At 40.5% G+C, this 26,234-nt stretch overlaps 1 protein-coding gene across 1 annotated transcript in view; it reads right to left on the minus strand.

The window, feature by feature from the left end:
* LOC124711973 (serine protease gd-like) overlaps positions 1-22,896 on the minus strand; it is a 175,581-nt gene extending 152,685 nt beyond the window's left edge. Inside the window, exon 1 of the mRNA XM_047242256.1 lies at positions 22,722-22,896. Coding sequence (XP_047098212.1) covers positions 22,722-22,883 — 162 coding nt within the window. The 5' untranslated portion in view covers positions 22,884-22,896. The remainder of the gene's footprint in view (positions 1-22,721) is intronic.
* Between the last annotated feature and the right edge of the window lie 3,338 nt (positions 22,897-26,234).

The following is a 26,234-nucleotide window of genomic DNA, read 5'->3' on the forward strand; positions in this document are numbered from 1 at the left end:
CTTGACAACGACTTCCATGGTTGACAATTGGCTGAAGCAGCCGATTTGAATTTCCAATGGATTGTGTGTAAAATGCATACAATGCATATTTGAACCAACAGCTGTTTTTATTTTAAACCCAAATATCTACTGATTTCAGTCTTGTATCATCTTCACGGATACTATCCAAAGATAAAAATAATTATATGTAGCTTACAGGAAATTTTAATCTTTACAAAGAAGTGCAAACTAACATGAATACTTACTGGGTTAAAATGGTTTAAGCCACCGTATTATATTAGTGTTTACTTAAAATGTGTAGTGCATGCCATGAACGTAAATATATGACACAGGACTTTAGAAGCAAACATATAAATACTAAATATGTACACAGCAGTACTGAAGAGAGGATAAAGACTGTAAGTATTAGACATATTGAGAAGTTGGTCAAAGATCTTTAAAAGAATATTTTTGTCATATGCTACAAAAATATCTCTATGATTATTTACTTGGCAATGTAGAGGACTACACTATATTTTGTTAACATCTTTGCTATGGTTTCATATGTAAACAGAAAATGAAGTTGCTATCTCTAAGCATAAGAAAACACAGGTGTTACAATACAAGCTAGAAAACATTATAAAACCCTAATGTCACACAGTATCATACTCATTGCATATGCCTGATGACATGTATACAGGGTGGTCCATTGATAGTGACTGGGCCAAATACCTCATGAAATAAGCACCAAATGAAAAAACTACAAAGAACAAAACTCGTCTAGCTTGAAGGGAGAAATCAATGTCGCTATCGTTGGCCCGCTAGATGGCACTGTCATAGGTCAAATGGATATCAACTGTGTTTTTTTAAATAGGAACCCCCATTTCTTTATTACATATTCATGTAGTACGTAAAGAAATATGAATGTTTTAGTTGGACTACTTTTTTTGCTTTGTGACAGATGGCACTGTAATAGCCACAAACATAAGTATGTGGTATCACGTAACCTTCCGCCAGTGCGGACGGCATTTGCTTCGTGATTCATTACCCATGTTAAAATGGACCGTTTACCAATTGCAGAAAAGGTCGATATCATGTGGATGTATGGCTACTGTGATCAAAATGCCCAACAGGCATGTGCTATGTATGCTGCTCGGTATCCTGGATGACATCATCCAAGTGTCCGCACCGTTCGCTGGATAGTTACATTATTTAAGGAAACAGGAAGTGTTCAGTCACATGTGAAATGTCAACCATGATCTGCAACAAATGATGATGCCCAAGTAGGTGTTTTAGCTGCTGTCGCTGCTAATCCGCACATCAGTAGCAGACAAACTGCGTGAGAATCGGGAATCTCAAAAATGTCGGTGTTGAGAATGCTACATCAACATCGATTGCAGCCATACCATATTTCTAGGCACCAGGAATTGCATGGCGACAACTTTGAATATCGTGTACAGTTCTGCCACTGGGCACAAGAGAAATTACGGGCCGATGACAAATTTTTTGCATGTGTTCTATTTAGCGATGAAGCGTCATTCACCAACTGTGGTAACGTAAACCGGCATAATATGCACTATTGGGCAATGGAAAATCCACAATGGCTGTGACAAGTGGCATTGGCCCCCCATTTTATCGATGGCAATCTAAATGGTGCAATGTGTGCTGATTTCCTACGTTATGTTCTACCAATGTTACTAGAAGATTTTTCACTGCATGACAGAATGGCAATGTACTTCCAACATGATGGATGTCTAGCACATAGCTCGCATGTGGTTGAAGCGGTATTAAATAGCAATTTCAGGACAGGTGGATTGGTCGTCTAAGTACCATACCATGACCTGCATGTTCACCAGATCTGACGTCCACAGGTTTCTTTTTGTGGGGAAAGTTGAAGTATATTTGCTGTCGTGATCCACCAACAATGCCTGACAACATGCATCAGCGCATTGTCAATGCATGTGTGAACATTACGGAAGGCAAACTACTCGCTGTTGAGAGGAATGTCGTTACACGTATTGCCAAATGCATTGAGGTTGACGGACATCATTTCGAGCATTTATTGCATTAATGTGGTATTTACAGGTAATCATGCTGTAACAGCAAGCATTCTCAGAAATGACAAGTTCAGAAAGGTACATGTATCACATTGGAACAACCGAAATAAAATGTTCAAACGTACCTATGTTCTGTATTTTAATTTAAAAAACCTACCTGTTACCAACTGTTCATTTAAAATTGTGAGCCATATGTTTGTGACTATTACAGTGCCATATATCACGAAGTGAAAAAAGTGGTCCAACTAAAACATTCATATTTCTTTATGTACTACATGAATATGTAATAAAAAATGGGGGTTCCTATTTTTTTAAAAATGCAGTTGATATCCGTTTGACCTATGGCAGTACTATCTAGCCAGCCAGCCATAGCGCCATCTGGTTTCCCCCTTCAAGCTAGACAAGTTTCATTAGTTTTTTCGTTTGACTCTTATTTCGTGAGTTATTTGGCCCGGTCACGATCAATGGACCACCCTGTATAAACAAACACCATTTACATCATAGACGTAATGGAAATAGTTATAGTAGTGAAACAATTACTGTCACATATTGACTGTATTTAAAGGAAGCCTTCATATGTAAATAAAGTCTCATTATAGTGCTTAATTGGAAGCTTAGTATGTCAATAACGCTAGTATCATAAAGAAGGGGAGGGGAATAAACAACAACAGCATAGCCAACCATGTACTCAAATTTGACTTTAAGGAATATTGACAACACACGTATATTAGTAGGGGTAGTGATGAGTAGCATTCCTTAAACAGTGTAAAACTTTAGCTAAAGGCATTAGAGGCTCAGCCATTGAGTATGCATTTTCAGAGGCATATAGAAAAAATTCTTTATATAATCAAATCAAGTGATTGTGAAACAAAATATGTAGTTGCATATAAACAGACTTAAACACATTAGATGGAATGTAGACATCAGGCTACAGATGACTTATCTAATATATCAATACATGATGGTTATGTACAGAATAGCATTTGACTATAAACAGTTTTAAATAAAAACATAAATATATGACCTGTCATTCATTAAAACGAGAACTACATCTTGGGACTAGAAACGTACTATAGGTGAAGGCAACTTATTGACCAAAAGTCCATGTCAAATATAATAAAAGTTAAAAATAGAATTACCGAGTGTTTAGCATACTCAGTGTAAAACATCTGGAGATAAATTACAAAAATTTTATAAATGTTTATAAAGAAGAATGGAAATACACAGGATGTCGATAACAAAGCATAATATAATTTATCTGTACTGCAGCCACATAATGAAGAAGCCTAAGAGGGGTAATAAGAAAACTGTGTGCAATAAAAGTGTCATTACTGTCAGGTGCTAACATTGAAATGATAGATAAAACTTATCACATGTATGTCAGGCAGTCTCTTCATATTATTAAACTAAGCTATAAAGTTTATGATGATGACAAGCCTGAGGAGATGGCGGGTAAGAGGGAGGAGTAATGGTATAATTCAAAAAGACTGGTTATGAATTAGACTCAAGTAAGCGAAAGACCACACTGAAATTCTTAAAGAAAGCCTTATTTTTTTAAATCTTTTTGTTCATTGAGAACATCATTTGGATGTTTTTTAAAGTTACAAAAGATTTCAATTTCCTCCAGGAGGTTCATACTTAGTGCCTCTTTTTGCTTGGTATAGCATTTTCATATTATCATCAATGGTGCCTATTGTGTGGTTACAAGCTTTGCACCTAAGTTCTTTTGTAGTATTGTTGAAGTACTATTATCAGTTTGAAAAGCCAACATTACATTACTTTTCATAAAGACATTGTTTATTTTGATGGTAAACTTATGTATCTGATTTTTTAAATACTTTTGTCTTTAGGTAGTGTACTTTTTTTGGTTCACTTTATATGTTTTAGCTTTTTCTTTTTCTGTAAGTATTATCAACTAGCAGTTCTTAGCATCCAGTACTTACACCTACTAATTTCAGTGTATTTATTTCATTGTTAAAATTGTCCACCCTGATAGCTGAATGGTCAGCACGACAGACTGCCGTCCTAAGGGGCCTGGGTTCAATTCTCGGCTGGGTTGGAGATTTTCTCCACTCAGGGACTGGGTGTTGGGTTGTCTTCATCACTATTTCATCCCCATCTGGCATGCAGGTCGCCCAATGTGGCGTTGAATGTAATACAACCTGCACCAAGGTGGCTGGACCTGCCCCATAAGGGGCCAAACGCTCATTTCCATTTCCACTGTTAAAGTTTACAGTAGATGTGAGGATTCTTAGCAACCTGTCAATCATACTATGGAAGTATGCATGCTTATATCTTATGGGGTGGCAGAATGCTTCATGAATAATAACATCTGTGGTTGTTTCCTTCCTGTATATGTTAAAGGCTAGTCTTATCTGTTTTCGAAATCTCTTGGCCCAGGAAGTTAATTTTATTATCTTTTTCTATAGTGAATTTCAAATTTGGATGGGTATTATTAAACAGATTGCAGATTTTGTTGGCTACTTTGTCATCACCATTGACTAGTATAATGGTGTCATCTACATATCTTTTATAGATAATAATCCTGTCTGTTGGATCTGATTCATTGTTTAGGATCTTGTTCTCAACGTCATCCATGAATATATTGGCTAGAGTTCCAACCACACAACACCCCATTGCTACTCCTTGGGGTTGTTTATAGAAACCATCATCAAAAGTTTAGTAATTGTATTACAAGACAAGTTTTAGTCCATATATTACCTCTACAATTACTGGAATAGGTAGAGTACAGAGTGTAATTAAATTCTTTCTGACCAGTTCAATGGTTTCATCTACTGGGACGGTGGTGTGTAAGTTATTAACAGCTACTGAAAAAAGGAGTGTACCATTAGGTATCTGTAATTCTTTAACTGATTCTAGGAGACCTGCAGTATTTTTTAGGATGTATTTTTTGGAGAAGACATATTGTCACATAGAAGAAGGTGTAATTAGATGAATGATGAACACTAGCTTCACTTAACAAAGATTTATTCAGCACTTGCACATACAAGAGCATGGAGTGAACTGCCTCTGGCCAGAACACATACAGTATAAACACACCTACAGAACATTCCAGTACAATGATTCTTGACATTTGGGATACTTCTAGAATGTACTCAAACTGAATACAGAAATTAAAATTGTACAGTCGAGGTGAGTTTTGAACTCACGACTCCATGAAACGGTTTAGTATCATAACCACTACACCACAGTGCTACTCAGCTTCTTCTGCAACATTGCTCCCTCCTTAAGAGAACAGTGTCTCAGTGTTACGTCCTCCTTGTCCGGGAACGAGTCTTCGGTCCTGCGTGCTCTGACTCCTGATGACTGATTCACACTCTGGCGGTGATCTTCTTAGAACTTATTTTGCTGCTATGCTCTTCATCACCTTTCTGCTTGTTGCCTGTCACTGGAGCTTCAAATTTACCATGGGTTGCAGGATCCTTATATAGCTTCATTCAAAGGATGTGGATCGTATCTCTGTTCTTTTGTCGTCTAGTGTTGGGGTTGAAATCTTCAAATTCATAAGTAACATCAGACAACTGGCTTACAACTTTATAAGGTCCAAAGTAGCGCCTGGGAAGCTTCTCAAAGAGCCCAACCTTCCGAACAGGAGTGAAGATCCAGATGAGACAACAGGGCGGTGGCTTGTGTCATACCTTCGGCAGTTGTTTTCTTGAGCCTGCAGTGTGCAGAGTCGAGCTAACTGCCAAGCTTCCTCAGCTCTGGTTAACACCTGGCCAATGTAGTTGTCGTACACGTCATCAGGATGTAACGGAAATACAGTGTCAATCGTCGTAGTCGCCTCATGCCCATACACCAAGAAAAATGGCATAAATCCTGTGGAGTCTTGTTTGGCGGTGTTGTAGGCAAACGTCATAAAAGGTAGCACCTCATCCCAGTTGCTCTGCTCAACACTGATGAACATTGATAGCATGTCGGCCAAGGTCTTATTAAGGTGTTCAGTGAGCCTGTTAGTTTGCGGATGGTAGGCAGTCGTCATGAGATGAGTAATGTTGCACCGATGGTTTATCTCTGTCACAAGATTCGATTGAAAAACTTTCCCTCAATCCATAACTAACGACCCTGGGGCACCGTGTCTTAACACAATGTCTTCCACGATGAATTTCGCTACCTCGGATGCTTCGGCTGTTTTCACAGCTTTTGTAATGGCATAGCGTGTCAGATAATCAGTGCAAACAATAACCCATCTATTGCCACTAGCATATGTAAATCATCCAAGGACGTCAATCCCAACATGGTGGAAAGGCGTTTCGGCTGGTGGAATTTGTATGAGTTGGCCAGGTGATTTCTGAGGAACTGCCTTTCTCCTCTGGCACTCTCAACAGTGCGACACGTAGTGACGGACACTCCTAAATAAACCTGGCCAGAAAAATCTCTTGCAGATTCTATTGTATGTCTTAAGAAATCCTAAATGTCTGGCCTCAGGTGTGTCATGGAATTTCTGTAGAACATTTAAGTGCATGCGTTAGGAATCACTGGTAGCCACCTCTTTCCAAACGGATCAAAGTTTTTCTTGCAAAGTAATCCATTAACTACCTTAAATTGTCCTTTCACATCATCTGACCGATTTAAGGCAAGCATAATTTGTGATATCTTGGCGTCTTTCTTCTGCTCAACAGAGAGATTCTGGAGTGCAGCGAGACATTCGCTATCTCCATCAAAGTCTTGATGGTCTTGCACAGGGTTTCTTGAGAGACAGTCAGCATCTTGGTGTTTTCTTCCACTTTTGTACACTTTGGTAATGTCATACTCTTGAAGATGTAGTGCCCACTTGGTGAGTCATCCTGTTGGATCCTTAAGACCTGTCAACCAACAAAGTGACTGATGGTCTGTAACAACTGTGAAAGGCTTTCCATAGAGATACTGTCGAAATTTGTACATGGCCCAGACCACAGCAAGACATTCTCTTTCTGTAGTTGAGTAGTTTCTCTCGGATTTTGTAAGTGTCTTAGAAACATAGGATATAACCTTCTCTTTTCCACATGAAATTTGCTCCAGAACAGCACCGATCCCATACCCACTGGCATTTGTGTGTAGTTCTGTAGGTGCTCTCTCATCATACAGACCAAGTACAGGGTCAGTTGACAGAGCTTTTTGCAGCACATTGAAAGAATCTTGTTGAGCACCACCCCAGATAAATTTAGCATCAGTTTTCAACAACTCTTGGAGTGGCTGGCTTTGATACAAAAGTCTTTGATAAAACGACAATAATAAGAACATAATCTGAGGAAGCTTCTCACATCTCTAATACTTTTAGGAATAGGGAATTCCATTACAGATCTCACCATTTCTGGGTCTGGCCGCACACTTTCATTTGACACAAGGTGTCCAAGTATTTTGGTTTCTTTTGCTCCAAAGAGACACTTTCTTGGACTAAGTTTCAGTCCGCCTTGTTTGAGACACTTAAGAACGGCCCTCAGTCTTTTTATATGTTCATCAAATGTCTCTGAGAACACTATAATGTCATCTAAATAACAAAGACACATCATCCATTTTAGGTGCCTTAGAAGATTATCCATCATCTGTTCAAAAGTTGCTGGTGCATTACACAAACCAAACAGCATTACCTTAAACTCATACAGGCCCTCAGGGCTGATGAATGCAGTTTTCTCACAATCATCCTCATCTACTTCGATTTGCCAGTATCCCAAGTACATGCCCGTGATGGAGAAAAACTTAGCCCCCTTCAGACAATCTAGTGCATCGTAAATTCATGGAAGAAGGTAAATGTCCCTTTTAGTTATCTTATTAAGCTTCCTTTAATCAACACAAAAGTGCCAACTGCCATCCTTCTTCCTGACAAGGACCACTGGTGATGACCACGGGCTCTGCGAAAGCTGAATGATGTCATTCTTCATCATTATGGCAAGTAGCAGTTGTTCCTTAGTGAGGTCTGGTGATAGTCAAGCTAGAAGATCTTGTCTCTTAGTGGTAGTGCTAATTTCACCCACAGACTCAGCATGGGAGGTTTCTATGGTACTCAGCTGTTCTTCAACTAACAGCTCAGTGTTTACTACACAAAAGTGTCTTGGAAGAATCTGTGGTTCTCAGCGACAGTTAACTATCCACAATTCACTGAATCCATTCTTAAATGAGACGGCAGAGATTGGGATGACCAAGTTATTCTTCAGTGGTATGCTTCTCTTACATTCCACTACAAGATCCATGGGTTGATGCATGGCATGACACATGACAGTTACCTTTCTAATGCTGACTGCAAGAGTGATCACTTCATCCAGCACACATAGTCTCCACACACTCTGATGGGCATCTTCCTGTCCACAGTATCTCATCTTGTCTAGTATAATTTTCGAGTGACCACAATCTGTAATTGCCTGAGAAACTTCCAAAAAGTCCCATCCGAGAATGATGTCATGACCACGCTCTTGTAAGATGATGAATTCTAAGGGCTGTATATGGCAATCTATACCCACACGAATGGTAGATCTTCCTGTAGGTATAACATATTTCCCATTAGCCACCTTCAGCAGAGATGTTTTGTTGTCGATGAATACGGTTTTCTGCAACTGGTGATGATACTTCTCCAAAAAAACTGAATATGATGCTCTGGAGTCCACAAGAGCTTGGACTGGTCAGAGCAAAGGATTTTTCTCTTCGGCAGCCTCACCTCCAAGGAAGGTCGAACCCTTTAGTTTTCCAGGTTGCGGTGGCTAGGTGATCAGCTGGAGCTTCTAAACGGTGATGGAGACCTTGATCGGCGTGTTGGGGAGCGTCCTCTCCAGTGGCTAGCTAGCAGCAATGGTGACCTACATTGTCCTGCACCCACATCTTGTTCATCTTCATCCTCCTGGAGTTGGTGTCGGCTAAGATCGGTCTGCTGCCTTCTGGCACAGGCGTCGTCAAATATCCACCACCTTTCTCGACAATAGCACACCACATGTCCTGGTCACCCACAGTGGAAACATACTGGTTGGTTATCCTGGGTCCTTCAGACGTCAGTCTTCCTTGGTGCCCAAACAGCTTCCTCATGCGGCATTGTAGGAACGTAACGCCGGCTGGGTCTTGACTTTTTCACCATTTTAAAGGGAAATGAAGGACGAGAGATTGGGTTCAATGTCTGTTCCACTTCCTCCCATACGAACTCTTGAAGTGTCTCAGTTTTTTGCTCCCCTTGCAATCCAAGTGTCTTCTGAACTTCCTCTCTCACAATCAGACAAAGAACACTTATGAAATCAGTTGCTTACTCCATCACAGGCATAGATACAACATTTGGAAGCCATTCAAACTTCTTGCGTGTAATTCTTTTTTGATGCATTGTCTCGAATACTGGCACCATTTTATGAAGTTGTCTGCTGTTGAAACCTCCTTCAGGGGTAGGGCTTGATACATGTCTTCAGCAGCACCCTTCATGAGATGTGCAACCTTATCTTCCTCCTTCATTCTATCCACTATTTTACACAGCTCCAAAATGTTTGAATGTAGGATGCTGTAGTTTATCCTGGATGTTGTGCCCTGCACTTTAATTTATCTTCAGCCTTGCACTTCTGTCGTCGTGTGTCGCCAAAAGACTTGTGCAGTTCCACCTGGAATACTTCCCAGCTTGTGAACTTCTCCTCATTGTTCTCATACCATTGCTTGGCAATGCCCTCCAAGTAGCAAAATACATTAGCCAAACACACGGTGTCATCCCATTTGTTAAATTTGGCTATACACTCTTATACCTTCAGCCACTTGTTCGGATCTTGACCATCGTCACCAGAGAATCTGCAAGGATGTCTCATGTGGTGGCACACCATTGCTGTCATCGTAATGTCCTCATCTTCTTCTGTCTCTGATAGATTTCGATCTGTTGAATATGGCTAGAACTTGGGTTTCTCACCACGTAAATGGCGGCTCTGTCGTGGCCTAATGGGAGCCACTGTGTTGTCAATAATGTGTGGTATCACAAGTTTCAATACCCAGTGTCTCCACCAGAATAATATCACATAGAAGAAGGTGTAATTAGATGAATGACAAACACTAACTTCGCTTAACGAAGGTTTATTCAGCACTTGCACACACAAGAACGTGGAGCGAACTACCTCCGGCCAGAACACATCCGGTATATATACCACTACAGAACATTCCAGTACAACGATTCTTGACATTTGTGGATACTTCTAGAATTTAGTCAAACTGAATATAGAAATGACAGTCCAGGTGCGTTTTGAATTCATGACTCTCCATGCAACAGTTTAGTATCATAACCACCACACCACAGTGCTACTCAACTTCTACTGCAACAATATTTATTCATTACAACTGAATTTAATTTTTGGCTCAAAAGGTACCCTGGGCTATCAATGTAGTTTATAACTGGGCATATAGGAATGTTTTCCTTGTGTATCTTAGGTCTTGCCCCTAATTTAGGGGCAGCAGGGATCATAACTATTTTTCCCAGCTTGCTAGTAAGAAATTACTATTTTTAATAAATATCCTAATTTTTTTGTTTTGAAATTTTGCAGTAGGGTCCTTCTCAGTTCTACTAATCCCAGTGTCAAGAAAAACTGTAACTGTTTGAACAGTCTTGTTGTTTGCTTTGATGAAATATTCGAATATGAATAATGATTCAATTGACTGGAGGCTATTCATAGCTTCCTCCAAGCTTAGTTTGAACAGCCATCTTCCTTCTATTACTCTTGGCCATGAAGGAGACTTATGCCAACAGGGCAGTCCTCCTCAACTCAATCAAATATGCTGAACACACACACACACACACACACACACACACACACACACACACACACACACACACACACACACGAAGACAGTCTCTGCCAGCTGAAGCCAGACTGGCTTAAGCTGCCAGGGACTGTGTGCGTGTGCGTGTGCGTGTGCGTGTGTGTGTGTGTGTGTGTGTGTGTGTGTGTTGTGTGTGTTTGTTTTGTCTATTTTCAACAAAGGCCTTATTGGCCAAAGGCTCACTTTCTGACAGTCTTTTCATTGTGCCTGTCCGCGGCTCAGCATCTTCGTTACATGTTAGACAGCTACTATACTTTGCATAAAAAGTTAAGAAAGGTATTTTTAGTGGGCCACAAATCAAACAACTTGTAAATGATCCTGCATTTGATCAGATTTTGGAGGGGAAAGAAAAATAAGCTTGGCAAGCCTTAAAGTGAGTGATTCACAGAGTTTAGGCAACAAAAGAGATGACAACCCCATTCAGTTGGTGACAGTACCTATGCAAAAACACCATCAACTCTGTTGAAATTTGTCCTGTAGAATGCAGTTTTTCCACTCATGTAGACTTTTTTCCTCTTAGTTGTGGAGTTTTCAGTAATTTATGGGGAGAAAGATTTCACTGCAATATTTCTGTAATGGAACAATGACATCAGGGTCATTGGATTGAAACATTGTTCACAGATCACTGCTCACCTATGCATAGGGGTTGCTCTGGGACACTCAAGAGGCAATCCAAAATACAATGATCTCAAAGCCATCACACAAGTCTCTTCAAACCCAACTAGTTGCCAGGTATTCCTCCATCAATTTATAACTATTAAAATGTAACTCTCATTAAAAATGCCAAACGGACCTTCAGTGTTGTTTGCATATGTAATTAAAATGTATCTTTTCTCTCAACCCATTAAAATAAAATATTTCCACCTATTGTACATCAGAGAAACCAGTGCTAATAAAACAAATTCTTTGTCATATTCATTTTTCTCAACCCAAAATCAGCAGGATTTGACTCATGAAATGAAGGTGACATTCAAAAAACTTATTTTGTTGGGCAGTGTAATTTAAGAAGTAAAAGGGTCAGACCAGTAAGTGGATCAAAGCAGATGGGGATATCCCATGGAACATCTGTGGTGAGAGAAAACCCACCCTTATCAACCCCATTAAGTGTAAAGTCAGCTACAGGGTAAAGAATGCTACACAGCCTGGAAATTCACAACAGCAAAAATGAGAAAGGTAAACACATAGTGGACATAGTTGAAACGACAGTAACGAAATAAGGTGAGAGAAATAATCATGACAGCATGAGGACAGGTCAGATCCATACCCAGGTGCAAAGGCGGTGGGCTGCAACTGTCCTCCCTCCCCCCCCCCCCCCTCCCCCCCTCCCTCCCATCACCATAGCTCGCAGGCAAAGGAAAAATATACTGTAGTCAGATGTTTTTCTACAGAACATGGTTTAGAAGTCAGTATTATACAGGTTTTAAAAGTGTAGGAACTGGCACATTGTTATGAGTACAGACAATCAGCAAGTTCATTACTTGGTATACCCACATGGCTGGAAACCCAAAGGAGATCAACTGAGCAAGCAGCAGTGCCAAGATTGGAGAGAAGGTCTTGAATGGCAGAGACCAAGGGATGGTGGGAAAACACTGAGTAATAGCTGGAAGGCCACTCATTGACTCTGTACATAACAAAACTTGGGTGAGACAGGACAGTTTAATAAAGCACAGGGCCTGACAGATGGCCATCAATTCCATGATAAACATCCCCCATGTGACAGGGAAAATATGTTGTTCCATTCTGACAGAAGATGTGAAAGCGTTGTTGTTGTTGTTGTTGTTGTTGTCTTCAGTCCTGAGACTGGTTTGATGCAGCTCTCCATGCTACCTTATCCTGTGCAAGCTTCTTCATCTCCCAGTACTTACTGCAACCTAGATCCTTCTGAATCTGCTTAGTGTATTCATCTCTTGGTCTCCCTCTATGATTTTTACCTTCCATGCTGCCCTCCAATGCTAAATTGGTGATCCCTTGATGCATCAGAACATGTCCTACCAACCGGTCCCTTTTTCTTGTCAAGTTGTGCCACAATCTCCTCTTCTCCCCAATCCTATTCAACACCACCTCATTAGTTACGTGATCTACCCATCTAATCTTCAGCGTTCTTCTGTAGCACCACATTTCGAAAGCTTCTATTCTCTTCTTGTCCAAACTAGTTATCGTCCATGTTTCACTTCCATACATGGCTACACTCCATACAAATACTTTCAGAAACGACTTCCTGACGCTTAAATCAATACTCGATGTTAACAAATTTCTCTTCTTCAGAAACGCTTTCCTTGCCATTGCCAGTCTACATTTTATATGCTCTCTACTTCGACCATCATCAGTTATTTTGCTCCCCAAATAGCAAAACTCCTTTACTACTTTAAGTGTCTCATTTTATAATCTAATTCCCTCAGCATCACCCAACTTAATTCGACTACATTCCATTATCCTCGTTTTGCTTTTGTTGATGTTCATCTTATATCCTCCTTTCAAGACACTGTCCATTCCGTTCAACTGCTCTTCCAAGTCCTTTGCTGTCTGACAGAATTACAGTGTCATCAGCGAACCTCAAAGTTTTTATTTCTTCTCGATGGATTTTAATACCTACTCCAAATTTTTCTTTTGTTTCCATTACTGCTTGCTCAATATACAGATTGAATAACATCGGGGAGAGGCTACAACCCTGTCTCACTCCCTTCCCAACCACTGCTTCTATTTCATGCCCCTCGACTCTTATAACTGCCATTTGGTTTCTGTACAAATTGTGAATAGCCTTTCGCCCCCTGTACTTTATCCCTGCCACCTTTAGAATTTGAAAGAGAGTATTCCACTCAACATTGTCAAAAGCTTTCTCTGAATCTACAAATGCTAGAAACATAGGTTTGCCTTTCCTAAATCTTTCTTCTAAGATAAGTCATAAGGTCAGTATTGCCTCACATGCTCCAATATTTCTACGGAATCCAAACTGATCTTCCCCGAGGTCGGCTTCTACCAGTTTTTCCATTTGCCTGTAAAGAATTTGTGTTAGCATTTTGCAGTTGTGTCTTATTAAACTGATAGTTCAGTAATTTTCACATCTGTCAACACCTGCTTTCTTTGGGATTGGAATTATTATATTCTTCTTGAAGTCTGAGGGTATTTCACTTGTCTCATACATCTTGCTCACCAGTTGGTAGAGTTTTGTCAGGACTGGCTCTCCCAAGCCTGTCAGTGGTTCTAATGGAATGATGTCTACTCCCAGGGCCTTGTTTCAACTCAGGTCTTTCAGTGCTCTGTCAAACTCTTCATGCAATATTGTATCTCCCATTTCATCTTCATCTACATCCTCTTCCATTTCTATTTCTATTATATTGTCCTGAAGTACATCGCCCTTGTATAGACCCTCTATATAGTTCTTCCTGTCAATTGTGAAAGCATATCCCATGTAATTCACAGATTTAGAGTGACTGGTGTAAGAAACAATAGCTGTCTGAAACTCCCATAAAAGTGGGCGGAATATACAACAGAACACCATTGGAGCAACAGGGGCTTTCAGACCCAGGAACAAGTCCATCCAAACGCAGGGCTGAGGAACTAACCACGGGGTAAGGGGGAGGGTGGTCAGACCACAACATAGGGAAGGGGACAAGGAGGGGAGATGGAAACTGTGGTGGAGAGCAGTGAAGCAGAGCCCAAATGGTAAACCCACTCAAGGGCGGGCAGCCGGTGGGTGACATCCCAAACCTGCAGAAAGTATATAATAGTAGGTATGAGCAGGGGAAGAGTGGCTAGTGATGGCGTTGGAAAACAGGAGCTGATATTGCTGAATTGAAAGGAGAGGGATCCAAATGTGAACCAGAAGACTATTAACAGAGTTAATGTGAAAGGCACCAGTGGCTAAACAGATACCATGATAGCAAACCAGGTCCAAGAGAAGTAGCATGGAAGGGGCAGCTGATCTATTAGCTTGACAACCACAGAACAGATGATACAGAACTAATGCCCAATAAGGGTGGAGAAGAATCGAATGATCTGTGCCCCAAGAGGTGTGGGCAAGGATGTGACTGACAATGAGTTTATGAAAACAGCCAATCTTCAGAAGGCGGGTATGGGGCAATCAAATATGCTTGTTGTCAACTCAAGAAATGAAACTGGGGGACCACAGTCAGGCAGTGGGCATCAGAGTAGCACTCTGGATCACAATGGAACATAGTATGGCAACAGAAATACACCACTATCAATTTAAGGGGAGAGAACTGGAAACCATGCTAGAATGCCAATGCAGAAGCATGCCGGATGGCACTCATGTGTCACTCTGCAGAGGCTATTGACTGGGAGCTAGCCCAAATATATAAATCATCCATTAATAGCTTCAGGAAAAGAAAAACACTGAGTCAGAGGGAGCCCAAATAAAGAAACAGACCACGTACAGAGCAGAGGTGACCAATGGTCCAGTGGCAGTCACAAATCCATTAATAGCTATGGAAAAAAAAGAAGGACACTTGGATCCCTTTGGAACACCATTCTCCTGGGTCTGTGGAGTGCTGAGAATGATGCCAACCTAAACTCTGAACAACCAGTGGGACAGGAACTGGAGAACAAGAATTAAGATGGGGCCCTGAAGATCCCACTCAGGGAGCGTAAGTAGGATGTGATGACACCAAGCTGTGACTTAGTCCTTATGAAGATTTATGAAAACTGCTACAAGATGGTGCTGCTGAGATGAGGCTTGGCAAATTGGAGTTCCCAATCAAACTAGATGATCATTCACAAACTGTGCCTCCAAAATGGCACACTGCCCCTAAGGAGAATAAGGGGACTGATCAAACTGATTGGCTGGTAACTACCAAAGAATGACAGATCCTTTCTGGGCTTAAGGACAGGAATCACAATACTGTCTCTCCATTGACAAGGAAAATGTCTTTGAGCCAAACATGATTAAACACCTGGAGGAGATATTGTCATAGTGGAAGACTGATGTATTGAAGTAGTTGGTTATGAAACTTCCTGACAGATTTAAACTGTGTGCCGGACCGAAACTCAAACTCGGGACCGAGTTTGAGTCTTGGTCCGGCACACAGTTTTAATCTGTCAGGAAGTTTCATATCAGCGCACACTCCACTGCAGACTGAAAATCTCATTCAGTTGGTTATGGACTGCATTAGAACCATGACTGAATCATGGGAAGAGGAGAGGGCCAGAAGAAGTTCTCATTAAGTAAAAGGTACATTGTAGAATTGCACCTGAAAAGCAATAAAACATAAATGGGAAGCTTCAGCCCACTATTTCAAGAGGAGGAAGGTGGTAGGATAGAAAGCTGATACTGATGCCATTGCAAAATTCATCATGAGGTGTTCTGCGGCAACAGATTGATCTGTACAAAGGCCACCTGAAAGGGAAAGGCTCTGAATGGAAGACTGCTGCTGACAACCTTGGAGTGTGTGGAGTGTAGCCCACACACATGGGGAAAGTGTCCGAAAGAACAGACACCATATCCATATAAGTAAAAAGATCATATGGTTGATAGCCAAAGATGTGCAATAGGCAGCACTGAAGTGGGGTAGAAGTACCATCATTGAGGAGACACAGATCAAGATACTAAAGATGGTTGGATTAAGGTGGCCATCTCAAGGTAAGCAAGTTGCCTTCCTGTAGATAAATAAACGTTGCAAATGGTAATCACTGGGGGTTATTTGCACGTGCACCACTATTGCTTCCAGTGTGGTAGGAAGGGGAATCCATGTACTATATCTGTGTGAACCAATACCCAGCTGCTTCCAAATGCCTTCTTGGGACCAGTACAGTTCCAACAAAACATGCAATAACCTTGAAGCATTGGCAAGCAAGTCATCAGTGAAGCATGTTTCTTGGAGAGTACTACAGACTGTGTTAAGTAATTCACATGTGCCTGCCAGCCTAAATTATTTTGCAAAACAATGCCAAGAAACTTTACAGGAACAGTCTCTAAGATGATTCTATTGTTATAAGAAATGTTTAATTCCTGTGTTTTATTTATGTTCATAGACAGGCTATTGGCATTGCACCAGTCAGAAAGTATATCTACCTTGAGTGAGGTGGAGTTACTTATGTTATTGTTCGTAGGCCCTGTAACACTTAAACTGATACCATCTGCATACAAGTAACAGTTTGTAGTATCATCTATTACATTGCTAGGTAGGTCATTCATATATAATATGAACAAGAGAGGGCCCAAGATTGACCCTTGAGGAACACCATGGTTAACGGGTAAGAAACTAGAATATTGGTTTTGAAGTAAATAGTTTGAGATCTATTGGATAAGTATGACTGAATAATTTTAACAGCAGAGACTGAGAAACTTACAGTTTTAATTTCAGCAGCAGAGTGTTGTGGCACACAGTGTCAAACGCTTTTGATAAATCAAAAAACTCTGTACTTACAATAAATTTTTCTTCTTTTGCTTCAAGAAAACATTGGAGGAGTAAATACGTTAGGTACTGCTGAGGAATTGGTCATACTTTGTAGTTGTGGTGAAGATTGATATAATTGAGGCTGGATATGAACCATCATAATTATGTTTCTCAAGCTTCAAAATATGAGAGACAATCTGTGACCTTCAGTTCACCTATCTTGTTGGCTAGTGGGCCTCAATATGCATGACATACAAAGTGGATCCCTCATCTCTCCAACTGTTCATGATGTTCATCTGTCCGTAGCATGAGGTTGCAGTGAAAAATTTATCCCTAGTACATGTTGAGGGTCTTATGGGCAAGGGTTGGGGGGATGGTAGTATATGATAACAAGCACATCAAATTGTTTACAAGTTACAAGAGAGTACCACTGGGAAATTGGTAGCATTTGCTCTCTTAATTAAGACACAATCACTCTACAGCTTGCTAATGAAAGAGAGTTCGCTGAATACATATTCATTATTCTCCACAAGGATGGGTTGTCAACAGGGAATTACTCATAGAGAGTAAGTTGGAGAGAAGATACAGTCTGAATAAAAATGCAGTACAGGCAAGCTAGAAGTACTGCAATAACTCATGATGAACACACTCGTGAAAGAGTTGTGACCCCTTTGGGGAAGCTGTGGAGGGAAGAAACTATAGGATAAGACAGAGATTGGAATAGAGCCAACAAATTATTGAAGAAAAAGAAGAAATGAGGAAATTAGGGAGATAGTAGATATAAGTCAATCAGTAATGCAAGGAATTGAGAAAAGAGCTCTTCAATAGTACAATGATGTGGTGTGGGGTGGTGTGTATGAAGCAAGGATGATGGCCAAAAGGAATCTGGAATGGTTCCTGCTCAGATGCAGGAAGCATGGATGGCCAAGAAAAAATTGAAAAGCACGAATCACTGAAATGAGGAAGAGATTTGAAAGAGGATGCTGCAATCATCATGAGTCTTGGTGAGTGGGAATACAGGGCAACTGCTGAAGAACAGAAGAGCCCTTCAAAGTAAAAGTAACAGTAAAAGCAATTATACTACTGATGACATAAGATGCAAGTGGTATTCTGAGATGAAGAGTTTGGCACTGAATTCATGGGAGGCAGTCTCAAACCTGTCATAACACTAAAAAAAACCTTGAAGGAAGTTTTTAGTGAACTAGTAACTGTTTCAAATTCCATTAATGATTATTTCTTTCATTTGGGCATATAGTTCTTTATATTGGGGACATATACAACAGCTTATACACTCCTGTTAAGAACAGCCATGGTATACTGGCACTGTAAAGCAACTTCTAAAGAAATAGAGATTACTGCATAACAGGTATAAAACAAAGGTTAGGGTTATAAATAGAGAGATGCTGAATGGAATGTGTTTGGCTGTCAAGAGAGCAATGCGTGATGCCTTCAATGACAAGGGGAATGTCAAATAATATTTTACAAAACCCAAAGAAATTCATGATAATATGTAAAGGCTGTTAGTGGCACCAAAGTTAGTGTCCAGTCCCTAGTGAATGAGACAAGAACTGAAATTGAGGGTAGCAAAGCAAAAGCTGAAATGCTTAACTCTGTTTTCAAATGTTCCTTTACAAAGGAAAACATGGAAGAAATGCCCCAGTTTACCACTGAAAAGATGAATGAAGTAACTATTAGTGTCAGTGGTGTTGAGAAACAACTGAAATCATAAAAACTATAATGTTTGAAGCAGAAGAAATGAATTAACATTTGCACTGCGGCCAGGCTCGAACCCAGGTTCTAGTCCCAGCCGCAGCACAAATTTTAATTCATTTCTTCTGCTTCAATCATTATCATATATAAGGAAGAGACTTAAATCTCTCAGGGAAAAAATATAATTATAAGATCTATGAAATCATTAAAACTGAACAAAGGTCCAGAGCCCAACGGAATCCCTGCCAGATTCTATACTGAATTTGTGGCCGAGTTAGCCCCTCTTCTAACATAATCCAGCACCTGAGTTACCCCCTCTTTTAACTATAATCTGTCATAGAACCCTATAACAAAAACAGTGCACAGCTTTTGGAGAAAGCACAGATCACACCTCTCTGCAAGAAGTAATCCACAAAACTACCATCCAATACTCTGGACATTGATTTGTTGTAAAATCTTAGAACATATTCTATGCTCAAACATAATGAGATATCTCTAACAGAATGACCTCCTCAATGTCAACCAGGGTGGATTTTGAAAACATAGATCAAGTTAAACCCAACTAGCACTTTTCTCACATGACATACTGGAAGCTCTGGATCAAGGGAGCCAGGTAGATGCAGTATTTCTTGATTTCCAAAAAGCACTTGACTCAGTATCACATCTACACTTATCATCAAATGTCTGTTCATATGGGGTATCAAGTGCAATTTGTGACCAGACTGAGGACTTTTAGGTAGGGAGGATGAAGCATGTTATCTTGGTTGGAGAGTCATCATCAGATGTACAAGTAACTCCAGGTGTGCCCCAAGAAAGTCTGTTGGGACCTTTGCTGTTACTGTTGTATGTTACTGACCTTGCAAACAATATTAACAGTAACCTCAAACTTCTGGCCGTTACCTATAATGAATCTGAAAGAAGGTGAATAAATATTCAGTTAGATATTGGAAAGATTTCAAAGTGGTGCAAAGATTGGCAACTTGCATTAAATGACCAGAAACGTAAAATTGTGCACTTCACAAAATGACAAAAAGTACTATCCTAAGACTGTAATACCAATGACTAACTGTTGGAATCAGCCAACTTGCACATATACCTGGGTGTAACAGTTTGTAGGGATATGAAATGGAATGATCAGATAACCCAGTTGTGGGTAAAGCAGGTGGTAGACTTTGGTTTATTAATAAAATACTGGATTAGATTAGATTAGATTTACTTTCATTCCAATTGATCCGTAGTGAGGAGGTCCTCCAGGATGTAGAACATGTCAGAAAAACAACAATACGTGACAAATATTTACAACTCAAACAAATAAGGTAATGTACCATTCCACAGGTCCCAAGTGGAATGAGCATCATTTTTTAATGAACACTATATGAAAGACTCATTTTACAAATACTAATGCACTGAATTTAAAATAAAAAAAGTTTATTTATTTAGAAGGTAATAAATATGTAATACAACTACTACAATACTTATTTACACTGAACACCTCACACTCTCTCACACTCTCTCACACTCTCTCACACTCTCTCACACACTCTCACACACACTCTCTCTCTCTCTCTCTCTCTCTCTCTCTCTCTCTCTCTCTCTCTCTCTCTCTCTCTCTCTCTCTCTCTCTCTCTCTCTTTTGGTAAGTGCAATTAGTCTACAAAGAATATTGCTTGCAAATCACTCATGTGATTGGTTCTAGAATATTGCTCAAGTTTGTGGGACCGGTACCAAATAGATCTAACAGGGGATACTGAATGTACACAGAGAAGGGCAGCATGAATGGTCACAGGTTTGTTTGATTTGTGGGAGAGTGCCACGGAGTTACTGAAGGAACTGAAGTGGAAGGCTCTTGAAGATAAACAAACTATTCCAAGAGAGTCTATTAACAAAGTTTCAAGAACAGGCTTTAAATGACGACTAAGTATATGCGACAATTCCCTACTTATTGCTCATGTAGGGATTGTGATGATAAGATTAGAATAATTACTGCATGCACAGAGGCATTCAAACAATCATTCATACATGAATGGAATGAGAAGAAACCTTCCTAACTGTTACAACACAATGTACCCTCTGCTGTGCATCTCACAGTGGTTTGAGGAGGATGGATATCGATATAGCAGTAGTTATTGGTGTATTACACAAACAAAAATTTCTCAAACTGGCACAGAGATGGCTATAACAACATTGACAACAACTCTGCTATAGAGTGGAAATTTCATTCTAGAAACACTGAAATACTGTTTTCCGTATTGTTCAAGAGTTAACACAAACTGGTAGAAACCTGAGAACGGTTTTGAAGGTTATCAACTCAGTGGCTGCAAAATACTTTATGCCCTCTCTTTTGCAAATTCAAGGTCTATTTGATGATAAGCCTTGTTACAAACATAAAAAACTTGGACATTTCCTATTGTACACATAATTCTACATTGTAGAAAAGTTCCCAAAGCATATTATGATGTTTATGCACTTAACATTTAGATTCATCCCCTGTATGCAAGTGTATTTTCATAGTAAGAGCATTAATACTTAAATACTATATTCTTCTGAAAGAGCATCTGCCAAATAGATACATATTTAAGTATTCAACAGGTCAACCCTATTTACTTAATTGAACAGCGTGTTGTAATTTAATAACCTCAAGAAGACTGAAAGTAATAAATATCCATATCCCTAGATCTATTCACAATATGGGCCTACAGAACACAAAATAAGTGTATTTGAAAGCTTTACTTATGTTTCTTTTGTTCAAGTGGATACACAGGAATAGTGTTCTATCACACTTTGTTTATCAATTTGATACCACTGATAAGACATTGGTCCTTCACTTTAAGACAAAAACAAAAACAGCAATCAAAGCAGTTTGTGGAGGCAAGTGGCACAGCCCCAAAAAGTTGGACATCTATTTCACTTAGCAGGAAGTTTAGGAACAGCATTTTCTGGTTTCCAAAAGGGATTGTTATTAGCCTGCAAATTAAATATACTGTAGCAGTATTCTGAAGCAAATAGTGAAACTGGTTTGTAAATTTAGATAAATCTCTAATGCACCTGGTCTCATAGTGATTTGGATGTGGGGAATTAAGGGTTTTAAAGTACAAATTCTTGAAACAGCCACCATCGTCATAACCATTGGTACATCATAACATTTGATACACCAGTTTCCAAATTTCCACAGGTTCAAAAATACGATGACGGAAAATGTTTTGAGTCTAATGAACTGATTATTTCAGCTGTAGACAGGTGTAAGTGCAGATATTTTTATATGCGGTACCTTAATATATATCCACAGCTGTGTGTTTGTGGGAAAACTATTTGACACAGAGGAAAAACAACAAATTTAATGACCTGTTGTTTTCTGCATGATTGTCGTGCACCATTATGTGGACTATACCTATCAATACAGATCCACTGTTTTGCATCCATATGTCCACACTTCAGCATCTGGCCTGCTGTCCAGAAGAAAATAAACGTTAATGGTTTGCTCTTACCCCAAGCACTTGGAAGAACTAACCAGCCTAAAAATATATGACTTGTAATGGCTATGTAATTATTAGTCTGCAAGTAATTTAAGTACTTATGTAATATTGTTCATTACACTCCTCAATCATCAATAGAAATATCTGTACTTATACCCAATGCACCCTGTACTTTAGATACTAAAGAATTGCCAGTCAGAAAGAGAACCTCATCACTGGACTACAGCATCTTTCTAGAAAGATGCTGCCTCAAAAACCAAGCTCCTCTATGACCTAAATAACAGTTGTTCCCTACTGTGACTCTTGCATGCTATAAGGTAGCTGCTGCTGGTGCTTGTTGTGTGAAGGCACAATGAAAGCAGCAGATTGGTATTTGTACGTACAGTGGGCAGTTCTGCCTTGAGGTAGAGCTCAGCGACAACCTTCACGGGCGGCTTATCGGGGGCTGGCAACTGTAATAGTGCTGTCCAGTAGCCGGCTACACCCTGCTCATAACGGAAGGCATCTGGGCACGGAGAGTCGGGCACCTCCAAAGTCACTGCCATCACGACCAAGCCCAGCATACACAGCCTGGCAACATGAGCAGCAGTCATTACGACAGGTCATAGTACAGAATGGCACATTTCATACACCATAACATTTTGACAATCACATCCTTTCATCAGTGCAATAAAGTATCGTAAACCAACAGCTAGAGATAGTTGCAGAGCTCGGTTTTAAGACAGATCATTAAACAACAAAGTCCCTAAATATATACACTGGTGCCTAAAACTTAAGGATGGAAGTAACTTACATATGATGTGTCACTGACAAGTAGCACAGCTTGACATAATTTTGACCATACATAGAAAGAACTGCTACAGTATAATACAGTACAGAACGTAACAAAGAAACACGCAATGGGACAAATGGAAATGACACACTTTTATTCAGAGACAATACTTCACTGAAGTCATCATGATTTGATGATGATTCCCTGCACATTACAAAAGATGGGACATGATTCTTCATAGGGTGTGTCATCACCATAGATAGCAATGAATGCTCTGTAATGTGCTCCCAAGTAGGTTGGTAAATAGTTCTTGCGATATGACATTCTATTCCTCCATCAGTGCTGTTGACAACTACTGGATGGTTGTTGGTGCATCTGAACGTCTCCCCAACTCATCCCACAAATGTTTAATGTTATTTTTTTCACAATAAATCATTCACAATAAAGGATGGCAGCCAAATGTTAGTTAAATCAGGGAACGGGTAGGCCAGTCCATTCATCAAATATCCTCCGAGACCAAGAGTACCTCTACCTGTGCAGTTTGATGTGGTCATGCATTGCCATTCATAAAAATGAAATCATGACCAAATGTACCCCTGAAAAGATGCACTTGGGGAAGGAGTATAGTGTCGTCATAATTTTGATCCGTGAGTGTACCATGTTCAAAGGTTTGGAGGTCGGTAATATCATGCAACATTATGCCTCATCACATCATAACACTTTGACTATGAAAGCAATCGTGTTCAAAATAGTCCTGGACGGATTAAGTGTTCCCACCACTTGCAATATGAAGCTACATCCACTATCACCAAATATCATCAATTGCAGGTGTTATGATGTGGGGAAGCATAATGTTGCTCCAGGTGTCCAACAACTGCATAGAGTCAACGTGTGTGTTGACCTGGTATCCAGACAAAAATGACCCATCATTCAACTCGATGGAAGTCAGAAAGGAGATCTTGCAAAGTCAAGATTAGTGCTGAAGCCTACTCAGGGAGAGGGAGTCACTACCAATTAGGAATGACTTACCAGCACAAGAACAAACGTGGCTGAAGGCTTGAGTGCCACCAATTCTGCAGTGAATGCGCTGCACCTCTTGGCAGAAGTAGTGTTCACTGCACGTTGCATGTGTTTAGGTAAAATCAGTTCATCCATTGACAGTACAGCCTCATCAGTGAATCAAACTTGCAAACCTAGAAATGCATCAAAGATGACCAGGAAAAGGCAGTGAAAAACCATGGGATCAACAGAATCTTTCAGTCCAAAGGATAGATCGAGACAGAACCAAGGACGGGGTGCACATCTTGGGGATGTACAAATAAAAGGCGATAGTGGGGGTGGGGGGGGGGGGGTGGGGAAGATGGGCTTCATAGCTGAGTCATTGTACGTAAACTAACATCATGACTCCAGTCCTGGGCCTCTATTGTGCAAGTGCTCCCCTGAGCAGCAAATGTGTATCGCATAGTTAAGCAGCTGTTGTTGACACCTGATCTTTACTGTAGGGATCCCAGCCTCCACGAGTAGGCTGTTTACGAGGCTGGTCCAAAAGGCACTTGTTGCAGGTTGGACCCCAAAATGACATATTTGGTCCAGCATCTGCAATGCTGAAGGTGATGTTGAGCCATATACCAGACTCCCATAACAATGACAGGACTGGATCAGAGCTTTGTAAAGTCGCAAAAATGTACATTGGTCTGCAACCTAGCTGATGTTAAGATGTCACTAGCACATTCGCTGAAGTTGGCAAAGGTAGGGAAGCCATTTCAACTGGGCATCAAAGACCAGTCCCAAAGAATGATAAGATTCTATCACATCGAGCAACTGGTTGTTTGTGGATGGGCAGTGCATTGGTGACAGAAGTGTGTGATACGTGTCTTGGTGGCTGGAAACTGGAAGCCATGGTTGAGAGCCCAGGACTATCTTTCATATGGCACCCTGCAGTCGGTGCTCACCAAGATTCACAGTGGAGGAGCATAAGTAAAAATCGTCAGCATACAAGGAGAGTGACATATTAGATCCAACAGCTGTTGCTAGTCAGCAACAGAAAAAGGCGGACACAATACAGAGTCCTGCAAGGCCACACAATTGTATATAGTGGGTATTGCAGGAAGTACCAATTTGAACCTCTAAGGTATGGCGTGACAAGAAAGTACCAGACAAAAATCAGGAGTGGACGCAAAGAACACACTCATGTTTGGTAATGAAGATGTGAAAATGCCATGTACTTTCATAAGCTTATTGCAGGATGAAGAAGACAGTGATAAAATATTTTCGCTAGGTAAAAGCTGATTGGATGGCAGACTTGAGGTAGGCTTAACTGTCAGCAGTAGAATGGCATTCGCAAAAATCAGCCTGGGACAGAGCAAAAGCCCCGAGTCTCAAGGTACTAACACTGCCATTGGCTCACCATATATTTGCACAACTTGCAGAGAACACTGGTGAGACTAACTGGGCAGTAGCTGTCCACCATAAAAAACTCTTTATCCAATTTCAGTATTGTGACGCTCATGCTTTCTCACCAATGAGATGGGAGCTCACTTTCACTCCAGATACTGTCGAAAATGGCAAGGATATAACATTGGCAATCCACTGATAAGGTGTTTGACCACTTGGCTGTGAATGTAGTGTGGTGCTGGAGCCATGTTACGGCAAAGGGCTAGGGCAAAGAGGATTTCCCATTCACTGAAATGAATATATGGTTCCAGGTGATGTGCAGTGAAAGGTAAGTGAATTTTGGCATTTTATTAGGTGATGGAGCCATTTAAAGGCAATGAGGTGCTCCATCGACGGATGTTGCCTATGGTTTTGGAAAGCCCATTTTCGACTTCTGAAGTCCACCAAGATACTGCCATTTGACGGGGGGGTGAGGGGGGGAGGGCGGGGGGGGGGGGGGAGGGGGAAGGAATTTCGAGGAAAAGAGGATCACTCAGTCTGCTGTCAACAGAATGGCTGCTATTGTGCTTTTGACAGCTGCATCGAGACTTCCAAGTGGCAAGGTGCAGGGAGCGATTGCATCCCAACAGCATTGTTGAGAGTCTGTCCGTGTGGAACATTGGGCAAGTGATGCTGAGGGAGGGACAGGATGATCAGAAAGTGATCATTGTCACACAGACCATGGACTCGC

The sequence above is a fragment of the Schistocerca piceifrons genome, chromosome 8 (assembly GCF_021461385.2).
Source record: "Schistocerca piceifrons isolate TAMUIC-IGC-003096 chromosome 8, iqSchPice1.1, whole genome shotgun sequence".
NCBI lineage: Eukaryota > Metazoa > Arthropoda > Insecta > Orthoptera > Acrididae > Schistocerca > Schistocerca piceifrons.